At 41.5% G+C, this 22,491-nt stretch overlaps 1 protein-coding gene across 1 annotated transcript; it reads left to right on the top strand.

Moving 5' to 3' along the window:
• Positions 1-1,318: 1,318 nt before the first annotated feature.
• Positions 1,319-22,431, top strand: LOC311369728 (uncharacterized protein). Its single transcript, XM_084487941.1, has 15 exons — positions 1,319-1,483; positions 2,763-3,050; positions 3,793-4,059; positions 8,132-8,407; positions 8,699-8,776; positions 11,476-11,763; positions 12,524-12,787; positions 13,079-13,156; positions 15,873-16,160; positions 16,872-17,147; positions 18,137-18,223; positions 18,544-18,585; positions 19,142-19,234; positions 19,603-19,632; positions 21,207-22,431. Exons 1-15 carry the CDS (start codon positions 1,408-1,410, stop codon positions 21,236-21,238), a joined length of 2,463 nt encoding a protein of 820 aa, XP_084344067.1. The 5' UTR covers positions 1,319-1,407; the 3' UTR covers positions 21,239-22,431.
• Positions 22,432-22,491: the final 60 nt, after the last annotated feature.

The following is a 22,491-nucleotide window of genomic DNA, read 5'->3' as shown; positions in this document are numbered from 1 at the left end:
TATTACCTGCTGGTTTGGCAATGCCACAGAGGCACAGAAAAAGAGGGTTAGAGGAATTATAACCATATCTAGTAAATTGCTGCGCATTACTTTGCCATGTATGGAAGGCATCTACAGAGATAGGATAGAGAAAAAGGCAAGGAATATTATAGGTGACCAAAGGCACCCCCTTGCCCACTCATTTAACCCTCTTCCATCCGGGCGACGATATCGCCCCCCTCTGTTTATTAAAAACAGAGCTAAATTTTCTTTTGTGCCCCAGGCCATTAAATCCCTTAATAATAATCGATAGTCACTGTTAGTGTTGGTCAGCTCATAGCCTGCTCAGCTGGTCTGACCAGGTTAAGGCTGTGATAAATATAAAGCTGACTCACTGATGATGAGTGTTAATCTGTGTGAAAGTTGTACTGTGCTGTTTTTATCTGTGTTGTTGTTGTTTTTTTTTTTTTGATGAAATGTCAAGTGATCTGCTGCAACTCAATTTCCCTACGGGGACAAATAAATTACTACTACTACTACTACTACTACTACTACTACTACTATTAGATTTCTTCTATAATCTGAACATTCTAGTATGTGTATTGCATGACTTTCAAACCAATAACTAAAGACTATAAGTCGCTCAGATATGTAGGCCTAAATGTGAGTGACAGTAGAAGCTGAACATTTTGATGTAAACTCTATTAATATGAAACTAGGAGAAGCAGCAGTTTACAAAACAGTGGGTAGTGGGTGGCCTCTGTTTGTCTTCTTTGTCTCTCCATTTGTCCTCTTACACTTAGGCCTACACACGGTAATGTTTCTTGGTGTTTATGAAATACGACGAGTTGACTGTTGCTAGGAAAGTTAATACTCTATTTTATATGTCGGTCCAACATGCAGCTTCAACTGATATCCTCTTGAACTACTCGCTAGATGGGCTGTCTCACAGACAACCAATAGCGCCATCTAGTGTATAATAGATGTAATAGGCCTACTGCAAATGCAAGGGCTTTCATCAGTGGGCCAATGGCTCAATCTTCATTGTGTTAACTTATTTGCAATAGATAGAGAAAGATACATTAACTCACATGACAGTCTTGAAGATCTGGGAATTTATTTTCTCAGTATATCTTTATGTGGACCGACATTAGCGGGACTTGAACTTGGACTTGGACTCGTCTCTATGGCTGATAACCAACAGCTCTCCCCACCAAGGCAGCAGCACAGCATGAATCATTTGCTCTCTAGTTATGTTTTACATTAAATTCACGTGTGAAAAACGTCACGATGTCACAATACTTTCAAGCTTTCAGTTTCGATTATAGGAAGTGGGGGATGACATCTTCCTCATTCCTTGTGAAAGCTGTGCGTACGTCCTCGGTTGACCTTGTTAATGCTTTAGTATTCTTGTTTAAAGTGTTTAACATGTTGCTCCTGGTTAACATGAGGTTCTCCGGTCCCCTCTTCTTCTGGCTGTGGGCCGTCCTGGGAGTCCGTGCTGGTAGGTGGTTTTATTTCACACTGAACCGCGCCTCTCTCCGCACACACGTCGTCTGAATATGATTTCATACTCAAACATGTACGCTACCAGTTTACGCTACCATCTGTTCTGTGCCACTGTGTCTCTGTGATCGTATAGATTGTTCGAAGTTTGAGTGTTAATGTAACGATATTGACTATGAGTTGAGTATAACGAGTTGTGGTTCTCAGGCAGGCTGCAATCTAGCTCGACATCCGCATTAGGCCTATTCTCTATCTTATGCTGGACCGTGTGAGAGATAGCATGCGGTTCGCAATTCGAAATTCAGTCTCATATATCCGCTGCAATAAAAAAAATTATGGAAGAAAAAATGAATGGAAATTGTTATTCGTGATTTATGAATTCATATGACATGCTGTTTTAATCCAAAGTCCTTTTGACCCGTAGGCCTAATATTTAATGCCTTATAACTTCAAAAATAGTGTTGCGACCGTGGGCGTGGTCGCGTTGTTCAGGGTGCCAAGTTGGACCTTAGGCGCTCTCCTAGGTCCTTTGCGGCGAAGACACTAGCTTTGTTCGAAATCGTTCCCTATCACGGATAAAGTGCACTGTATAGGGTGCTCGCCATTTTGTAGTGGTGTTCGAATTCTCAGTGGTTAATTTCATTCACTATATAGTGGACAATCAAATATTTGATGGTGAGCGTGTTTTCGTGTATCAGGTGTGTGTGTGTGTGTGTGTGTGTGTGTGTGTGTGTGTGTGTGTGTGTGTGTGTGTGTGTGTGTGTGTGTGTGTGTGTGTGTGTGTGTGTGTGTGTGTTCAATAAAAGCCACTCGCAGTCGAGCTGTGAATGTGGCGCAAGAGTTGGATAAACGGCTTAACCTGGGCCCCCCATCTCGTCCTTCCCGTGCTGCTCACCACAATAGATCACCCACAGTTCACAGTCAAACCAAGTTACAATGACTTTAGATGATTTGGGATTTTTTCACAACCTTGGTTTTGTCTCTCAGTGATCTTTTAAGTCAGCGATATCGCTATCGCTATCTCCCAAACCACTTGGTTTGGGACATCTAAACCACTGAAGGCTAGCCCACAGGGACAATTTCAAACAATTCCCTCATTTGTGGAACTTTTTTTAAATTTCAAATCCATTTTGATATATTCCTCTGTGGTCTAACAGTATGCATCATTTTTGAATTGTTGAAATTCACAAATCATCTCAAAAAATGATTTGTTCAAAATTGGTGTGACAACAGTGGGTGACCTCTTACAAAAATCAAGTTTTGGTTTTTTGTTGTAGCTCAAGAAGAAACTCGCTATTTTGAAGTGGGTACAACGCTCACCTTGAAGACAGACATTTCCACTGTACCAAAACCAGTCAGCAGCATCAGGTGGAAACACGGCTCCAGCTTGTTGCTGGATTGGTCTCCGGTCAGCCTGGTACACTATGGGTCATTCAAAGGACGCACAACGTTGGATCCACAAACCCTGCTGTTGGACATCAAGCGTTTGACCTTGGCTGACAGCGGACAGTTCTCCTTGGAGACAAATAGTGGAACATACGGGTCTCATAAGGTTAAAGTCATCCGTAAGTATACGTGTATGCTACCTTGTGTTTATATGTATGTATGTATGTATGTATGTATGTATGTATGTATGTATGTATATATATATATATATATATATATATATATATATAGATAGATAGATATATGGCCCAGCCATCGGTAGTTGGATATTCGACGGAAGTTCGACCGACATCCGCACCAGATCCAGTGGCTTCCTCTCTCTCAGTTTCGACGCTGTGTTGGTGGTTAGCTCACCTCCAAGCGCTCTCTCTTAACCACAGGGGGTCTCACTTAAGGACCATCCATTAGTTACTGTTTGAATGACACAAACACATTGTCATCAACATTACATCATGTAGCTCGCCTATTTTGAATGTGTAATGTGTAGAATTCATTCTACGTGAATATTTTAATAGAAAGTATTACAGATTTTTTTCAAGCGCTCCCATGTAATGTGACCCAGTGATTCCTAATCAATAACACATATTATCCATACACTGGACAGTAAGACACTTATGAGACATTTATCGGATATTAATGCTTCTCCTATTTTATGTGAATATTTTAACGGTAAATTCATCTTTTTCATCTTCACAAGATAAGAGCCTGTAAATACAAATCAGATCTAAATACCTACCTTACAAAGTAATATCCAAATATCCATAGACATTGTACTTCAGGTGTTGGGTTGGGTTCAGATACACAACGATCAGACGATCAGAAGACCTTATCTCTGTTCTTGTGTTCTTTTCACCTGACCAGAGCCCCCTCCGACGCCCAGTATAACGACCCAGCCGCCGCTGTGTGACGTCAGTTGTGCTCTGAAGTGTACCGCGGACACCCAGGATCTGGGACCGGTCTCCTACGAATGGAAGAAAGACGGAGGAGAGTGGACCGTGGGTGACGAGCTGAAGAATATCAACAGTTCTGATCTGACCACTGAGAAGTTCTCCTGCAGGCTGATCACCCGTGTGAGGACCAGCAACACCAGCATGCCCATGGACAATCCACTCTATAAACCAGTACCAGGTATGTCACCACTGAAGGGTGTAAAGTAATTTAAACATTTTGAGTGACTGAACTTTGTTTATAAAAAATAATAATACTGGAAGATAAGACAAAAAACGGCTTATTCTACCACTGAACGAGGATTCCTGTTGTTTATATTGATGGCTGTCAGCGAGGAAACTTGCTTGGAGCAAAATTGCACTGTATATACAGTACATGAATTAACCAATAGCATAAATGAATCAGCATTCAACCTACAATGTCATATGAAGTATATATTAAATAAATAGTGAATATGACCCTTATTTTCAGAAACAGCCACAGAGAATGGAGCAGTGGCAGGTCCCCCTTCATCTACTGATAGTAGGATGTCTGTGGATGTGAAACAAGGTGAGCTCATATAGTGGCAGATAAAAGTTATTCCAAACAATCATTTGCAGCACTTCAAACTGAAGGGAGATTAACAACACTAACATCAAGTTTCATTGTATTGAAACGTCCCATGACATGCCACCAGCTGTGAGTGTGATTAGCCGTTACAAGCCGTTTTGAAACTCTGGCTCTTCTGACATCACAGGTGGGCGTGCCCACCTAGATGTGTGATGGATAGATGAGCATCGTTTGCTACAGTCCACTGGGTAGGCTGGTAGACTGTTCTATCCAGCGTACATCTTTGTGGACACACCCACTTGTGATGTCAGAAGAGCCAGATCTCCAAAAACGGCTTGTAGCGGCTAATCACACTCACACCTGGTGGCATGTCATGGGACCTTTAAGGCTTTAAGCAGGTTAAGAGGCTAACATCATCCTGCATGCTTGTAGAGGGGTCTGTCCTTCAGAAGATAGTGAGCAAGAAGATGTGATGGAGGAGGATTGAGGTGAAGAGAGTGAGGGAGAGTGAGGAGAGGGATGAGCAGAGAAGAAGAGGACAGAAGAGGAAGGTGGAAAAAGTGAAAGCACTGCAGACCAGCATTTGCCAGAGGACACAGGACCACTGCCAGAGAGGCTTACTGATCATCAGAGAGACACGGTTGTTTGCAGACGGGCTAGTGGAGGTGCAGCAAAAACCGACCCAACCAAAATGGCACCCAAAGATATGGAAGGAAAACCATTCCCAAATTATCTTTAGTATGTCAAGTCAGCCAATGGGGGTGAGGTTTTTGAGATGCATGAGATTCTTGGTCTTTTGTGCTACATTCCTGATTTGGAGGGACACACAGATACCTGACACTCCTATTTTGCTGCAAACATTCAGTACGTTTACATGCACAGCTTTGATTTTCAACTAGTGGTGATAGAGCCACCGGTTGACCTCTTTACGTCACCAGCAACAACAAACTCAGGCGGCATTCGAGAAAGATGTTTTCAGTAGACAGCTGTCACTCCTCTGGCTGCTCTGCAGGCGGAGGAGTCCGCATATGACCGAGAGGTTGAAACAATGGAGCGTCGGAGAAATTATATGGACCCAAAGTGAACTGACAGCTGTCTGCTGAAACATTGCTTTCTCCTCCATGTTCGTCAATCTGAACTTCAGAGAGTCAAAGCCAAAGTTAATTTCCCCCAATTCCTTTTTCCCCCATGGTCGAGATAAACCCCATTAGGAGTCTTTACTTGTTGTGGAAGTACCAGAGAGTCGGAGAACCCGACGCAGTCTGTAAGATTCATAATATCAGAGAATACCCCCGTCAGTTCGGCCGCGGCGTAATGAATGAATAAAGATCGTAGTTATTTTACAACCTCGTTGATGAGAAACATTTTGAAAAACATGTAGGCCTACTTTTAATTCAGCCTTGGGTGAAATCAAAGCGTAGTGTGTACTGAATGCATGTTGATGATGATACACTCCTTATAGGGGGTAACTACATTGGCACGACACCGGCTTCCTCCACCTTCTGCGCCAGCTTTTTAAATAAATCGCCTATCCGAAGTGAGTTGACAGCTGTCTACTGAAAACATATTTCTCCCACCGGAGCAGCCCCTCCACCGCCCGTCTGTATACGGCATTCCCCGCCGCATCGCAAGGAATGAATAAAGATTGTAAACACGTCAGGGTGCCGCAAGGGACCCTGGGGGGTTTGGACAATCGCACAAGTTGGACCTTAGGCACTCTCCTAGGTCCTTTGCGGTGAAGACACTAGCTTTGTTCGAAATCGTTCCCTATCATGGATAAAGTGCACTGTATAGGGTGCTCGCCATTTTGTAGTGGTGTTCGAATTCTCAGTGGTTAATTTCATTCACTATATAGTGGACAATCAAATATTTGATGGTGAGCGTGTTTTCGTGTATCAGGTGTGTGTGTTTGTGTGTGTGTGTGTGTGTGTGTGTGTGTGTGTGTGTGTGTGTGTGTGTGTGTTCAATAAAAGCCACTCGCAGTCGAGCTGTGAATGTGGCGCAAGAGTTGGATAAACGGCTTAACCTGGGCCCCCCATCTCGTCCTTCCCGTGCTGCTCACCACAATAGATCACCCACAGTTCACAGTCAAACCAATTTACAATGACTTTAGATGATTTGGGATTTTTTTCACAACCTTGGTTTTGTCTCTCAGTGATCTTTTAAGTCAGCGAAAAAAATATTATATTCTATGTATTCGGGTAGTGACGTTAAGCGCTATCTCCCAAACCACTTGGTTTGGGACATCTAAACCACTGAAGGCTAGCCCACAGGGACAATTTCAAACAATTCCCTCATTTGTGGAACTTTTTTTTAATTTCAATTCGATTTTGATATATTCCTCTGTGGTCTAACAGTAGGCCTATGCATCATTTTTGAATTGTTGAAATTCACAAATCATCTCAAAAAATGATTTGTTCAAAATTGGTGTGACAACAGTGGGTGACCTCTTACAAAAATCAAGAATAAAAATGTCCATTCATGTTTTCTTCCATAACTTATTACAGCGGAACATTATATTAGAGTGAATTTCGAAACAACCGCATGCTATCTCTCCCACGGTCCATGACCTATTCATGGAAATATAAGACTTGTCTGCTTAAATGAATGGTGACAAACGCACCAATATTGCGTTTAATCTATTCAGAAACACTGAAAAAAATGGAAATCTGTGAAAGAAATACTGACATGTTTTTGCAAATTTTCCGTGACAAACGTTTTGTTTTTTTGTTGTAGCTCAAGAAGAAACTCGCTATTTTGAAGTGGGTACAACACTCACCTTGAAGATAGACATTTCCACTGTACCAAAACCAGTCAGCAGCATCAGGTGGAAACACGGCTCCAGCTTGTTGCTGGATTGGTCTCCGGTCAGCCTGGTATACTATGGGTCATTCAAAGGACGCACAACGTTGGATCCACAAACCCTGCAGTTGGACGTCAATCGTTTGACCTTGGCTGACAGCGGACAGTTCTCCTTGGAGACGAATAGTGGAACATACAGGTCTCATGAGGTTAAAGTCATCAGTAAGTATACGTGTATGCTACCTTGTGTTTATATGTATGTATGTATGTATGTATGTATGTATGTATGTATGTATGTATGTATATATATATATATATATATATATATATATATAGATAGATAGATATATGGCCCAGCCATCGGTAGTTGGATATTCTATGGAAATTCGACCGACATCTCACCTCCAAGCGCTCTCTCTTAACCACAGGGGGTCTCACTTAGGGACCATCCATTAGTTACTGTTTGAATGACACAAACCCATTGTTATCAACATTACATCATGTAGCTCGCCTATTTTGAATGTGTAATGTGTAGAATTCATTTTACGTGAATATTTTAATAGAAAGTATTACAGATTTTTTTCAAGTGCTCCCATGTAATGTGACCCAGTGATTCCTAATCAATAACACATATTATCCATACACTGGACAGTAAGACACTTATGAGACATTTATCGGATATTAATGCTTCTCCTATTTTATGTGAATATTTTAACGGTAAATTCATCTTTTTCATCTTCACAAGATAAGAGCCTGTAAATACAAATCAGATCTAAATACCTACCTTACAAACTAATATCCAAATATCCATAGACATTGTACTTCAGGTGTTGGGTTGGGTTCAGATACACAACGATCAGAAGACCTTATCTCTGTTCTTGTGTTCTTTTCACCTGACCAGAGCCCCCTCCGACGCCCAGTATAACGACCCAGTCGCCGCTGTGTGACGTCAGTTGTGCTCTGAAGTGTACCGCGGACACCCAGGATCTGGGACCGGTCTCCTACGAATGGAAGAAAGACGGAGGAGAGTGGACCGTGGGTGACGAGCTGAAGAATATCAACAGTTCTGATCTGACCACTGAGAAGTTCTCCTGCAGGCTGATCACCCGTGTGAGGACCAGCATCACCAGCATGCCCATGGACAATCCACTCATAAAAAAAAATAAACCAGTACCAGGTATGTCGCCACTGAAGGGTGTAAAGTAATTTAAACATTTTGAGTGACTGAACTTTGTTTATAAAAAATAATAATACTGGAAGATAAGACAAAAAACGGCTTATTCTACAACTGAACGAGGATTCCTGTTGTTTATATTGATGGCTGTCAGCGAGGAAACTTGCTTGGAGCAAAATTGCACTGTATATACAGTACATGAATTAACCAATAGCATAAATGAATCAGCATTCAACCTACAATGTCATATGAAGTATATATTAAATAAATAGTGAATATGACCCTTATTTTCAGAAACAGCCACAGAGAATGGAGCAGTGGCAGGTCCCCCTTCATCTCCTGATAGTAGGATGTCTGTGGATGTGAAACAAGGTGAGCTCATATAGTGGCAGATAAAAGTTATTCCAAACAATCATTTGCAGCATTTCAAACTGAAGGGAGATTAACAACACTAACATCAAGTTTCATTGTATTGAAACGTCCCATGACATGCCACCAGCTGTGAGTGTGATTAGCCGTTACAAGCCGTTTTGAAACTCTGGCTCTTCTGACATCACAGGTGGGCGTGCCCACCTAGATGTGTGATGGATAGATGAGCATCGTTTGCTACAGTCCACTGGGTAGGCTGGTAGACTGTTCTATCCAGCGTACATCTTTGTGGACACACCCACTTGTGATGTCAGAAGAGCCAGATCTCCAAAACGGCTTGTAGCGGCTAATCACACTCACACCTGGTGGCATGTCATGGGACCTTTAAGGCTTTAAGCAGGTTAAGAGGCTAACATCATCCTGCATGCTTGTAGAGGGGTCTGTCCTTCAGAAGATAGTGAGCAAGAAGATGTGATGGAGGAGGATTGAGGTGAAGAGAGTGAGGGAGAGTGAGGAGAGGGATGAGCAGAGAAGAAGAGGACAGAAGAGGAAGGTGGAAAAAGTGAAAGCACTGCAGACCAGCATTTGCCAGAGGACACCGGACCACTGCCAGAGAGGCTTACTGATCATCAGAGAGACACGGTTGTTTGCAGACGGGCTAGTGGAGGTGCAGCAAAAACCGACCCAACCAAAATGGCACCCAAAGATATGGAAGGAAAACCATTCCCAAATTATCTTTAGTATGTCAAGTCAGCCAATGGGGGTGAGGTTTTTGAGATGCATGAGATTCTTGGTCTTTTGTGCTACATTCCTGATTTGGAGGGACACACAGATACCTGACACTCTCCTATTTTGCTGCAAACATTCAGTACGTTTACATGCACAGCTTTGATTTTCAACTAGTGGTGATAGAGCCACCGGTTGACCTCTTTACGTCACCAGCAACAACAAACTCAGGCGGCATTCGAGAAAGATGTTTTCAGTAGACAGCTGTCACTCCTCTGGCTGCTCTGCAGGCGGAGGAGTCCGCATATGACCGAGAGGTTGAAACAATGGAGCGTCTGAGAAATTATATGGACCCAAAGTGAACTGACAGCTGTCTGCTGAAACATTGCTTTCTCCTCCATGTTCGTCAATCTGGACTTCAGAGAGTCAAAGCCAAAGTTAATTTCCCCCAATTCCTTTTTCCCCATGGTCGAGATAAACCCCATTAGGAGTCTTTACTTGTTGTGGAAGTACCAGAGAGTCGGAGAACCCGACGCAGTCTGTAAGATTCATAATATCAGAGAATACCCCCGTCAGTTCGGCCGCGGCGTAATGAATGAATAAAGATCGTAGTTATTTTACAACCTCGTTGATGAGAAACATTTTGAAAAACATGTAGGCCTACTTTTAATTCAGCCTTGGGTGAAATCAAAGCGTAGTGTGTACTGAATGCATGTTGATGATGATACACTCCTTATAGTAACTACATTGGCACGACACCGGCTTCCTCCACCTTCTGCGCCAGCTTTTTAAATAAATCGCCTATCCGAAGTGAGTTGACAGCTGTCTACTGAAAACATATTTCTCCCACCGGAGCAGCCCCTCCACCGCCCGTCTGTATACGGCACTCCCCGCCGCATCGCAAGGAATGAATAAAGATTGTAAACACGTCAGGGTGCCGCAAGGGACCCTGGGGGGTTTGGACAATCGCACAAGTTGGACCTTAGGCGCTCTCCTAGTTCCTTTGTGGCGAAAAGCTTTGTTCGAAATCGTTCCCTATCACGGATAAAGTGCACTGTATAGGGTGCTCGCCATTTTGTAGTGGTGTTCGAATTCTCAGTGGTTAATTTCATTCACTATATAGTGGACAATCAAATATTTGATGGTGAGCGTGTTTTCGTGTATCAGGTGTGCGTGTGTGTGTGTGTGTGTGTGTGTGTGTTCAATAAAAGCCACTCGCAGTCGAGCTGTGAATGTGGCGCAAGAGTTGGATAAACGGCTTAACCTGGGCCCCCCATCTCGTCCTTCCCGTGCTGTTCACCACAATAGATCACCCACAGTTCACAGTCAAACCAATTTACAATGACTTTAGATGATTTGGGATTTTTTTCACAACCTTGGTTTTGTCTCTCAGTGATCTTTTAAGTCAGCGAAAAAAATATTATATTCTATGTATTCGGGTAGTGACGTTAAGCGCTATCTCCCAAACCACTTGGTTTGGGACATCTAAACCACTGAAGGCTAGCCCACAGGGACAATTTCAAACAATTCCCTCATTTGTGGAACTTTTTTTTAATTTCAATTCGATTTTGATATATTCCTCTGTGGTCTAACAGTAGGCCTATGCATCATTTTTGAATTGTTGAAATTCACAAATCATCTCAAAAAATTTGATTTGTTCAAAATTGGTGTGACAACAGTGGGTGACCTCTTACAAAAATCAAGAATAAAAATGTCCATTCATGTTTTCTTCCATAACTTATTACAGCGGAACATTATATTAGAGTGAATTTCGAATAAACCGCATGCTATCTCTCCCACGGTCCATGACCTATTCATGGAAATATAAGACTTGTCTGCTTAAATGAATGGTGACAAACGCACCAATATTGCGTTTAATCTATTCAGAAACACTGAAAAAAATGGAAATCTGTGAAAGAAATACTGACATGTTTTTGCAAATTTTCCGTGACAAACGTTTTGGTTTTTTGTTGTAGCTCAAGAAGAAACTCGCTATTTTGAAGTGGGTACAACACTCACCTTGAAGACAGACATTTCCACTGTACCAAAACCAGTCAGCAGCATCAGGTGGAAACACGGCTCCAGCTTGTTGCTGGATTGGTCTCTGGGCAGCCTGGTACACTATGGGTCATTCAAAGGACGCACAACGTTGAATCCACAAACCCTGCAGTTGGACATCAAGCGTTTGACCTTGGCTGACAGCGGACAGTTCTCCTTGGAGACGAATAGTGGAACATACGGGTCTCATAAGGTTAAAGTCATCCGTAAGTATACGTGTATGCTACCTTGTGTTTATATGTATGTATGTATGTATGTATGTATGTATGTATGTATGTATGTATGTATATATATATATATATATATATATATATATATATATATATATAGATATATAGATATAGATAGATAGATATATGGCCCAGCCATCGGTAGTTGGATATTCTATGGAAATTCGACCGACATCCGCACCGGATCCAGTGGCTTCCTCTCTGTCAGTTTCGACGCTGTGTTGGCGGTTAGCTCACCTCCAAGCGCTCTCTCTTAACCACAGGGGGTCTCACTTAGGGACCATCCATTAGTTACTATTTGAATGACACAAACCCATTGTTATCAACATTACATCATGTAGCTTGCCTATTTTGAATGTGTAATGTGTAGAATTCATTTTACGTGAATATTTTAATAGAAAGTATTGCCGATTTTTTTCAAGCGCTCCCATGTAATGTGACCCAGTGATTCCTAATCAATAACACATATTATCCATACACTGGACAGTAAGACACTTATGAGACATTTATCGGATATTAATGCTTCTCCTATTTTATGTGAATATTTTAACGGTAAATTAATCTTTTTCATCTTCACAAGATAAGAGCCTGTAAATACAAATCAGATCTAAATACCTACCTTACAAACTAATATCCAAATATCCATAGACATTGTACTTCAGGTGTTGGGTTGGGTTCAGATACACAACGATCAGAAGACCTCATCTCTGTTCTTGTGTTCTTTTCACCTGACCAGGGCCCCCTCCGACGCCCAGTATAACGACCCAGCCGCCGTTGTGTAACGTCAGTTGTGCTCTGAAGTGTACCGCTGACACCAAGGATCTGGGACCGGTCACCTACGAATGGAAGAAAGACGAAGGAGAGTGGACCGTGGGTGACGAGCTGAAGAATATCAACAGTTCTGATCTGACCACTGAGAAGTTCTCCTGCAGGCTGATCACCCGTGTGAGGACCAGCAACACCAGCATGCCCATGGACAATCCACTCCAACCAGTACCAGGTATGTCACCACTGAAGGGTGTAAAGTAATTTAAACATTTTGAGTGACTGAACTTTGTTTATAAAAAATAATAATACTGGAAGATAAGACAAAAAACGGCTTATTCTACAACTGAACGAGGATTCCTGTTGTTTATATTGATGGCTGTCAGCGAGGAAACTTGCTTGGAGCAAAATTGCACTGTATATACAATACATGAATTAACCAATAGCATAAATGAATCAGCATTCAACCTACAATGTCATATGAAGTATATATTAAATAAATAGTGAATATGACCCTTATTTTCAGAAACAGCCACAGAGAATGGAGCAGTGGCAGGTCCCCCTTCATCTCCTGATAGTAGGATGTCTGTGGATGTGAAACAAGGTGAGCTCATATAGTGGCAGATAAAAGTTATTCCAAACAATCATTTGCAGCACTTCAAACTGAAGGGAGATTAACAACACTAACATCAAGTTTCATTGTATTGAAACGTCCCATGACATGCCACCAGCTGTGAGTGTGATTAGCCGTTACAAGCCGTTTTGAAACTCTGGCTCTTCTGACATCACAGGTGGGCGTGCCCACCTAGATGTGTGATGGATAGATGAGCATTGTTTGCTACAGTCCACTGGGTAGGCTGGTAGACTGTTCTATCCAGCGTACATCTTTGTGGACACACCCACTTGTGATGTCAGAAGAGCCAGATCTCCAAAAACGGCTTGTAGCGGCTAATCACACTCACACCTGGTGGCATGTCATGGGACCTTTAAAGCTTTAAGCAGGTTAAGAGGCTAACATCATCCTGCATGCTTGTAGAGGGGTCTGTCCTTCAGAAGATAGTGAGCAAGAAGATGTGATGGAGGAGGATTGAGGTGAAGAGAGTGAGGGAGAGTGAGAAGAGGGATGAGGAGAGAAGAAGAGGACAGAAGAGGAAGGTGGAAAAAGTGAAAGCACTGCAGACCAGCATTTGAGGACACAGGACCACTGCCAGAGAGGCTTACTGATCATCAGAGAGACACGGTTGTTTGCAGACGGGCTAGTGGAGGTGCAGCAAAAACCGACCCAACCAAAATGGCACCCAAAGATATGGAAGGAAAACCATTCCCAAATTATCTTTAGTATGTCAAGTCAGCCAATGGGGGTGAGGTTTTTGAGATGCATGAGATTCTTGGTCTTTTGTGCTACATTCCTGATTTGGAGGGACCCACAGATACCTGACACTCTCCTATTTTGCTGTAAACATTCAGTACGTTTACATGCACAGCTTTGATTTTCAACTAGTGGTGATAGAGCCACCGGTTGACCTCTTTACGTCACCAGCAACAACAAACTCAGGCGGCATTCGAGAAAGATGTTTTCAGTAGACAGCTGTCACTCCTCTGGCTGCTCTGCAGGCGGAGGAGTCCGCATATGACCGAGAGGTTGAAACAATGGAGCGTCGGAGAAATTATATGGACCCGAAGTGAACTGACAGCTGTCTGCTGAAACATTGCTTTCTCCTCCATGTTCGTCAGTCTGGACTTCAGAGAGTCAAAGCCAAAGTTAATTTCCCCCAATTCCTTTTTCCCCCATGGTCGAGATAAACCCCATTAGGAGTCTTTACTTGTTGTGGAAGTACCAGAGAGTCGGAGAACCCGACGCAGTCTGTAAGATTCATAATATCAGAGAATACCCCCGTCAGTTCGTTCGCGGCGTAATGAATGAATAAAGATCGTAGTTATTTTACAACCTCGTTGATGAGAAACATTTAGAAAAACATGTAGGCCTACTTTTAATTCAGCCTTGGGTGAAATCAAAGCGTAGTGTGTACTGAATGCATGTTGATGATGATACACTCCTTATAGGGGGTAACTACATTGGCACGACACCGGCTTCCTCCACCTTCTGCGCCAGCTTTTTAAATAAATCGCCTATCCGAAGTGAGTTGACAGCTGTCTACTGAAAACATATTTCTCCCACCGGAGCAGCCCCTCCACCGCCCGTCTGTATACGGCACTCCCCGCCGCATCGCAAGGAATGAATAAAGATTGTAAACACGTCAGGGTGCCGCAAGGGACCCTGGGGGGTTTGGACAATCGCGCAAGTTGGACCTTAGGCGCTCTCCTAGGTCCTTTGTGGCGAAAAGCTTTGTTCGAAATCGTTCCCTATCACGGATAAAGTGCACTGTATAGGGTGCTCGCCATTTTGTAGTGGTGTTCGAATTCTCAGTGGTTAATTTCATTCACTATATAGTGGACAATCAAATATTTGATGGTGAGCGTGTTTTCGTGTATCAGGTGTGTGTGTGTGTGTGTGTGTGTGTGTGTGTGTGTTCAATAAAAGCCACTCGCAGTCGAGCTGTGAATGTGGCGCAAGAGTTGGATAAACGGCTTAACCTGGGCCCCCCATCTCGTCCTTCCCGTGCTGCTCACCACAATAGATCACCCACAGTTCACAGTCAAACCAATTTACAATGACTTTAGATGATTTGGGATTTTTTTCACAACCTTGGTTTTGTCTCTCAGTGATCTTTTAAGTCAGCGAAAAAAATATTATATTCTATGTATTCGGGTAGTGACGTTAAGCGCTATCTCCCAAACCACTTGGTTTGGGACATCTAAACCACTGAAGGCTAGCCCACAGGGACAATTTCAAACAATTCCCTCATTTGTGGAACTTTTTTTTAATTTCAATTTTTAATTTCAATTCGATTTTGATATATTCCTCTGTGGTCTAACAGTAGGCCTATGCATCATTTTTGAATTGTTGAAATTCACAAATCATCTCAAAAAATTTGATTTGTTCAAAATTGGTGTGACAACAGTGGGTGACCTCTTACAAAAATCAAGAATAAAAATGTCCATTCATGTTTTCTTCCATAACTTATTACAGCGGAACATTATATTAGAGTGAATTTCGAATAAACCGCATGCTATCTCTCCCACGGTCCATGACCTATTCATGGAAATATAAGACTTGTCTGCTTAAATGAATGGTCACAAACGCACCAATATTGCGTTTAATCTATTCAGAAACACTGAAAAAAATGGAAATCTGTGAAAGAAATACTGACATGTTTTTGCAAATTTTCCGTGACTAACGTTTTGGTTTTTTGTTGTAGCTCAAGAAGAAACTCGTTATTTTGAAGTGGGTACAACGCTCACCTTGAAGACAGACACTTCCACTGTACCAAAACCAGTCAGCAGCATCAGGTGGAAACACGGCTCCAACTTGGTGCTGGATTGGTCTCCGGGCAGCCTGGTATACTATGGGTCATTCAAAGGACGCACAACGTTGGATCCACAAACCCTGCAGTTGGACATCAAGCGTTTGACCTTGGCTGACAGCGGACAGTTCTCCTTGGAGACGAATAGTGGAACATACAGGTCTCATAAGGTTAAAGTCATCCGTAAGTATACGTGTATGCTACCTTGTGTTTATATGTATGTATGTATGTATGTATGTATGTATGTATATATATATATATATATATATATAGATAGATAGATATATGGCCCAGCCATCGGTAGTTGGATATTCTATGGAAATTCGACCGACATCCGCACCAGATCCAGTGGCTTCCTCTCTGTCAGTTTCAACGCTGTGTTGGCGGTTAGCTCACCTCCAAGCGCTCTCTCTTAACCACAGGGGGTCTCACTTAGGGACCATCCATTAGTTACTGTTTGAATGACACAAACCCATTGTTATCAACATTACATCATGTAGCTCGCCTATTTTGAATGTGTAATGTGTAGAATTCATTTTACGTGAATATTTTAATAGAAAGTATTGCCGATTTTTTTCAAGCGCTCCCATGTAATGTTGATTCCTAATCAATAACACATATTATCCATACACTGGACAGTAAGACACGTATGAGACATTTATCGGATATTAATGCTTTTATTAATGCTATTTTATGTGAATATTTTAACGGTAAATTCATCTTTTTCATCTTCACAAGATAAGAGCCTGTAAATACAAATCAGATCTAAATACCTACCTTACAAAGTAATATCCAAATATCCATAGACATTGTACTTCAGGTGTTGGGTTGGGTTCAGATACACAACGATCAGAAGACCTTATCTCTGTTCTTGTGTTCTTTTCACCTGACCAGAGCCCCCTCCGACGCCCAGTATAACGACCCAGCCGCTGGTGTGTGACGTCAGTTGTGCTCTGAAGTGTACCGCGGACACCCAGGATCTGGGACCGGTCGCCTACGAATGGAAGAAAGACGAAGGAGAGTGGACCGTGGGTGACGAGCTGAAGAATATCAACAGTTCTGATCTGACCACTGAGAAGTTCTTCTGCAGGCTGATCACCCGTGTGAGGCCCAGCATCACCAGCATGCCCATGGACAATCCACTCATAAAAAAAAATAAACCAGTACCAGGTATGTCGCCACTGAAGGGTGTAAAGTAATTTAAACATTTTGGGTGACTGAACTTTGTTCGGCCGGGACACAATTCTTATAGGGGGTAACTACATTCACCGGCTTCCTCCATCTTCTGCGCCACCTTTTTTTTTATTACCAAATAAATCACAGTTTCTCGTTTTCCGACGGCGACAACAACAACACGACTATCGTCTCCTTCTACTTCCGGCTCATGGCCCCGGGAAAAGATCTTGAGCATGCGCAGAACGCAATTCAACGCATAATCCAATTCGACTCCGTTCATACATGCATGCTTAGCTCGACTATGAATCGCATTATCTAGGGGTCTTAATTCGACTATGAGTAACCCAATTTGATTCGAGTATAGCTCGACTAAGGTGTATACATGCATCTTAGTAATCCAATCATAGTTGGACTAAGCCAATAAGTCAACTTTCTTGAGTGTCATGTAAACTCTGATTGATGCCGAGCCAAGATCTATTTATATACGTTTTTTCCACTAAATGAAATGCACAACAGCTTATTTCCATTTAGCTTGTCTTACTTCATGGCCAAAGACATATGAGTGTGCCAATGGGCTATTGGGCACTTTTGACTCTTCATAAGGCTGCAGTGGTCAGCTAACTGCTTTGAACAGAGAGGATCACGTTAGCTGCTCGTTCATTGATCACCTCTAGTCCCGTTGCCTTCTAAATGCGTTACGGTTGCTAGGCCGGTCAATATGTTAAGGGACCGCCTAGCATGTTTCCAGCTGTCCTCTTCGTATCTGGCCGCTAGATGGATAAGGTCTGTTACCTTGATTTAGATTGTGCTAATCACATGTAAAGAAACACAAAGAAGCCTGACTTACATGCTGCTGGGTCACGGATCAAAGTGTGTGTTATTGCAAAGGTTGCAGGTTGAGACAAAGGATTAACGTTGTGTGTGTGAGCATGTTGATGCTGTGATGGTACCTTTAATGTTTATTTTAATTTTCACCTTTGCAGGTTTAAATGGTGGGGAGATTTTCGGAATAATTCTTGCCATATTTGCCATTGTTGCTCTAATTGCCGTAATTGCTCTGGTGAAGTTCTGTAAGTATCCTTTCAATCAACTTTTTCAAGGTCTCTCGCAAGAAAGATATATAGTCTTGAGATTTATCTATCGATAGCTTTATATATATATATATATATATATATATATATATAGAAAAATATATACATACATCTATTTATAGAGTTACATATATATATTGATTCGAACATAGCAAAATAAAATAACTACATGGAGGGCCAAATATCTGTCAAATGGATAGGCTTAGAATGCTTGAACACGATGCGTTTCACGAATTACAACACTCCATGTTTTGTGTTAAGTGTCCGCAATATTGACCTAAGTTTTCTTCCTGACCCAGGTCCAGAGCATCCATTTTCCATACGTCTAAAGAAGTGGATACGTGAGTGTTTTTTGGTCAAATGTATATCTACACCCTATGTATATGATCTAGAGAACCCCCAATCCCATTCGATTAATTAGTGCCTGTTGGCAATGTTCAGGTCATCCCAGGGCCTCTGTTCAACCCTTTAGTTCTGTAGTGTTTCACTTTAGCCATTTCTCAATTCACGTTCTCGTGTGTTCTCGTGTACTTGCGTTCTCGATAAACGTCATCAGTGGTAGCCCAAGCACTGTTCCAATTCCAAGTACGCAAGAACGTAGTCCGCGTACTTGGTATTGAGAAACGGCTTTTGGGTTCCTGATTTGGACTATTCCTTCATGGAAGCACCGGGCTTTCTATGACAGCTGTATGTGTATAAGAGCATGTCCATGAAATGTTATTTTCCAACGTATATTTGTAATGAAAACAAAATGGACTCCACAACATCCAGTCCTGGACAAAAGGCAAACTTTCCAGACCACCGTCCGGCTCAAGTTGATGCCTGTGAGAGGATGGTCATTCTTACCACCGTCACGGTAAAATAATGACGTAAACTTGTTCTTTGGTTTCTCCTCAGCTTTTTACAAGAAACCAGTCCAGCCTGCCGATCCAGTCCTTGTCAATCTAGTCCAACCAGCTGTTCCAGTCCAACCAGCCAATGGAGTCACAGGTCAGTCACCGTAGTTACCAAGAAAAAACTAAATGCTTGAAAGATGATTATAAACTGTAGCCAAAAGGTACATATTGTTATAATATTATTCTGCTGTTTCCAAAATATAATATTTTCACTTTGATGTATTCTTTCATTACATAGCGTATAGCATAGCGGAGGTGACCAGGCCAAAGTTAGCTTAATATTAAACATTCAATTGACGATATGGTAGGGATTAACGATTATTGTGTGATGTGTATTCCCAATACGAAACCAGCTTCACTAGCCCGCTCAGGAAAGTGTAAAGTGCAGCTCTACAAGCATACCCTAAGCCTTTGCCATAGCAACAGTAATCCACTAAAGATGTTATTTCTAATTGTTTCCAGAACTCGAGAGTCTCCTGCCTGAACAACCTGGTGAGTCTCGGGGATCTTCGTGACATTAGAACCAATGAAGAACAGTAAAGCAAGCAATTGAACTGATTTATTTTCTGCGTAATACAGATAATTTATCTAGCTCATTACACAAACCATGTAGCGCTATGCTCACATACTGCGCTGTAATGGCCACACACGATTCAAATGGACTGTCCATACATAAATAAGATCATTAAACAATACATACTAATAGGGGCTAGGCCAACAGCTTAGCCTGAGTTATCTGATTCCATGATTGATAAATATCCATAATAGAATCTCTTTCTTACTTTTAAAAATGTCCAAAACGTCCTTTCCTCCTCGCAATCCACTGAGAATTCCTTGATAATGTTTGTTCAATCCATCTGGTGAAGGTGTTTTTCAGGTCAACGCTTCATGCCAGTGTTTACCAGCACCATGCCAGCACTATGTGGACACAGGCCCCCTAACTAGGCCACGTTTCAAAACAAGCCTTTACTGACATCACAAGTGAGGGTGTCCAACTCAGATGTATGATGGACAGATCAACCAAAGAAAAAAACACATTAAGACGAATGAATGAGATGCACACAATAGATAAAAGTAGAATAATTCAATAGGGTCATATGTAAAAATAAAATATTTTGGTCAAAATACCTGGCTGAAGGACAGGGATTCAGTTGAATATTTTCTGTAGTAAATAAAAAGTCTTGATTCAAATAAGGACATAAAATAAATACTTGAATACAATTTATTGAATGAGCTATGGGAGAAATGTACTGCATGTTTAAAGTAAATAATTATTATATACTACATATATCAAGAAAGTATAATCATTATCTTGCCTGTATGCGATGGAAAAGTCAAAGGGTGACTCTCACTGACCGTCCTATATATATATATATATATATATATATATATTATATATATATATATATTATATATTATATATATATATATATATATTATATATATATATTATATTATATATATATAGGATGGTCAGTGAGAGTCATATATATATATATATATATAATATATAAACCTTAGCTTTTTTCTAAGTAAGATTCCCAGGGACCAATCTGAGTAAAGCAGGTTCCAAATAGCTGTCTAAACTCAAATGAGAATCACGAGAAAGCCCCTCCGTAATAATAAGAACAAGCAACCTACACATTGATGTCAATTAGTCTATTAACTAATTACACCATATTAAAGCTCACATTATTACCTCATTGGACCTGACACAGTATTAGAGCTAACACCAATTCTGACCACTGCTCACACATAGAGTGATCTAAACCACAAACCACCTTTGAACTGTCTGAGATAAAACAGACCCTACAGCGTGACTTCTTTACCAGGCCACCCTTACCAATATTCACTATCATTTTCTTTGTCCTGAACTTGCTTCTTGAACCGACTCGCGATTGCATGATTTGAATGCCTTCTTTAATAAATACTTTTACTATTAGACTCATACAACACACTACAACAAGGATATTCCACGACAGATCCAAATGTGGAATCAAACTAACAACGTTAAAAAAAGTACAATGGCTTAGTGTTAATTGCATGTGTTTTTGTTTCTTTCACAGTCACTGGGGATTTGGAGATGGGAAAACATTAAATAATCCAGATTCAAATGAAGACAAATAAGTAGTCACCCAGAGTGGCCTCTACATTGTTGCCGTCTACGCATCTATCAGGCCGCCTCTGAATGTCCAACAAGTGGAACACGTTGACGGGACTGCAGACCACTCCATGTTTCTCTCAACAAGAACAATGAGGTTGTTGTACTCATGGAATCATCTGTCAACTAGCCAACAAAGATCAGACCCATGGATGTCTGCTGCGACACACGCGTGGTCCTAGCTGAAGGTGGACAATGATTTCCTGTGAATTGGCCTTTGTTACAAAGTATTTGCGATGCTTCCGATTTTTTAAATGTATTTATATAGCTTGCTGTTTTTATATTGTTTTGTCTACTGTTACAGCCTGTATAGCCTTATTCACCAGTTCATCTCATCAATCAATGAACAGTGCGGCAGGGCCCCACTGCTTGCTCTGTGAAGCCTAGTGTTTTATTTGAATTACCACGCCGTTGTGAAGGACAGTTGGGACGCGGTGACAAATCAAGGACCAAATCGCAGAGAAGACGGGACAGAATTTTAAATTTGTCAGTCATGACAACTTGAAGTCCAGACAATAATCTAAGAGTTGCCTCCCTCCAGCTAAAAGAGACTCGTTATAGACTAGTTGTAACACCACAAAGAGGTCGATTTTAAAATGCATGCAGCCTTTAGGCCTAACAGTAACTTAGAAGATTGTAACTAACTGCAAAAACTATTTATAGAGAGCCATAGCACCTTAATATTTAACAAAATGTTTGTATTTCTCCATTTATCCATTCTGTATTTGAGCTCATCTCAGTAAAACCATGTGTTTGTGTGTGTCCCAGTTTTGGCGCAGTCGAACTAAGATTGGTAGATTTAACTAAAGTAGATCAGTAATAAATTGTTGCCATGCCAATAAAGCTACTTGAATTTAACTGAATAAAGATAGAGGTTGGAGGAGCAATATTGGGGTTGGTTAAAATCAAAGAACGGTAGTATGGACTTGGTCAAAGAGCAAACTAAGTATAGGCCTATATCATAAATCATCAAGGGTGCGCGCGCGTGCGTGTGTGCTCCAACGTTTAGTATGTGTTTGTTACTGATGTGCAGCGTGTGTGATTTTTTTTGTATATCTTTCTAAATTGTAATATATGCATATTGGGGAGGGGATGCGTTTAGCAGCTGATTATTAAAGTGTCTTACAGTCTGTCTCGCTACCGTGTTCGTGATTGGTCGAACCATCTGCCGATCGCAGTCATCAAGAAGA

Source organism: Micromesistius poutassou (assembly GCF_964030765.1).
Source record: "Micromesistius poutassou genome assembly, chromosome: 24".
Taxonomy (NCBI): domain Eukaryota; kingdom Metazoa; phylum Chordata; class Actinopteri; order Gadiformes; family Gadidae; genus Micromesistius; species Micromesistius poutassou.
This window is presented reverse-complemented; position numbering and strand designations above follow the sequence as displayed.

Coding starts and splice junctions, on each gene's coding strand:
- LOC311369728 (XM_084487941.1), top strand. CDS start 1,408: ATGTTGCTCCTGGTTAACATGAGGTTCTCCGGTCCCCTCTTCTTCTGG. Junction 16,161..16,871: donor TCATAAGGTTAAAGTCATCC/GTAAGTATACGT, acceptor TCACCTGACCAG/AGCCCCCTCCGACGCCCAGT. Junction 19,633..21,206: donor TCTCCTGCCTGAACAACCTG/GTGAGTCTCGGG, acceptor TTTCTTTCACAG/TCACTGGGGATTTGGAGATG.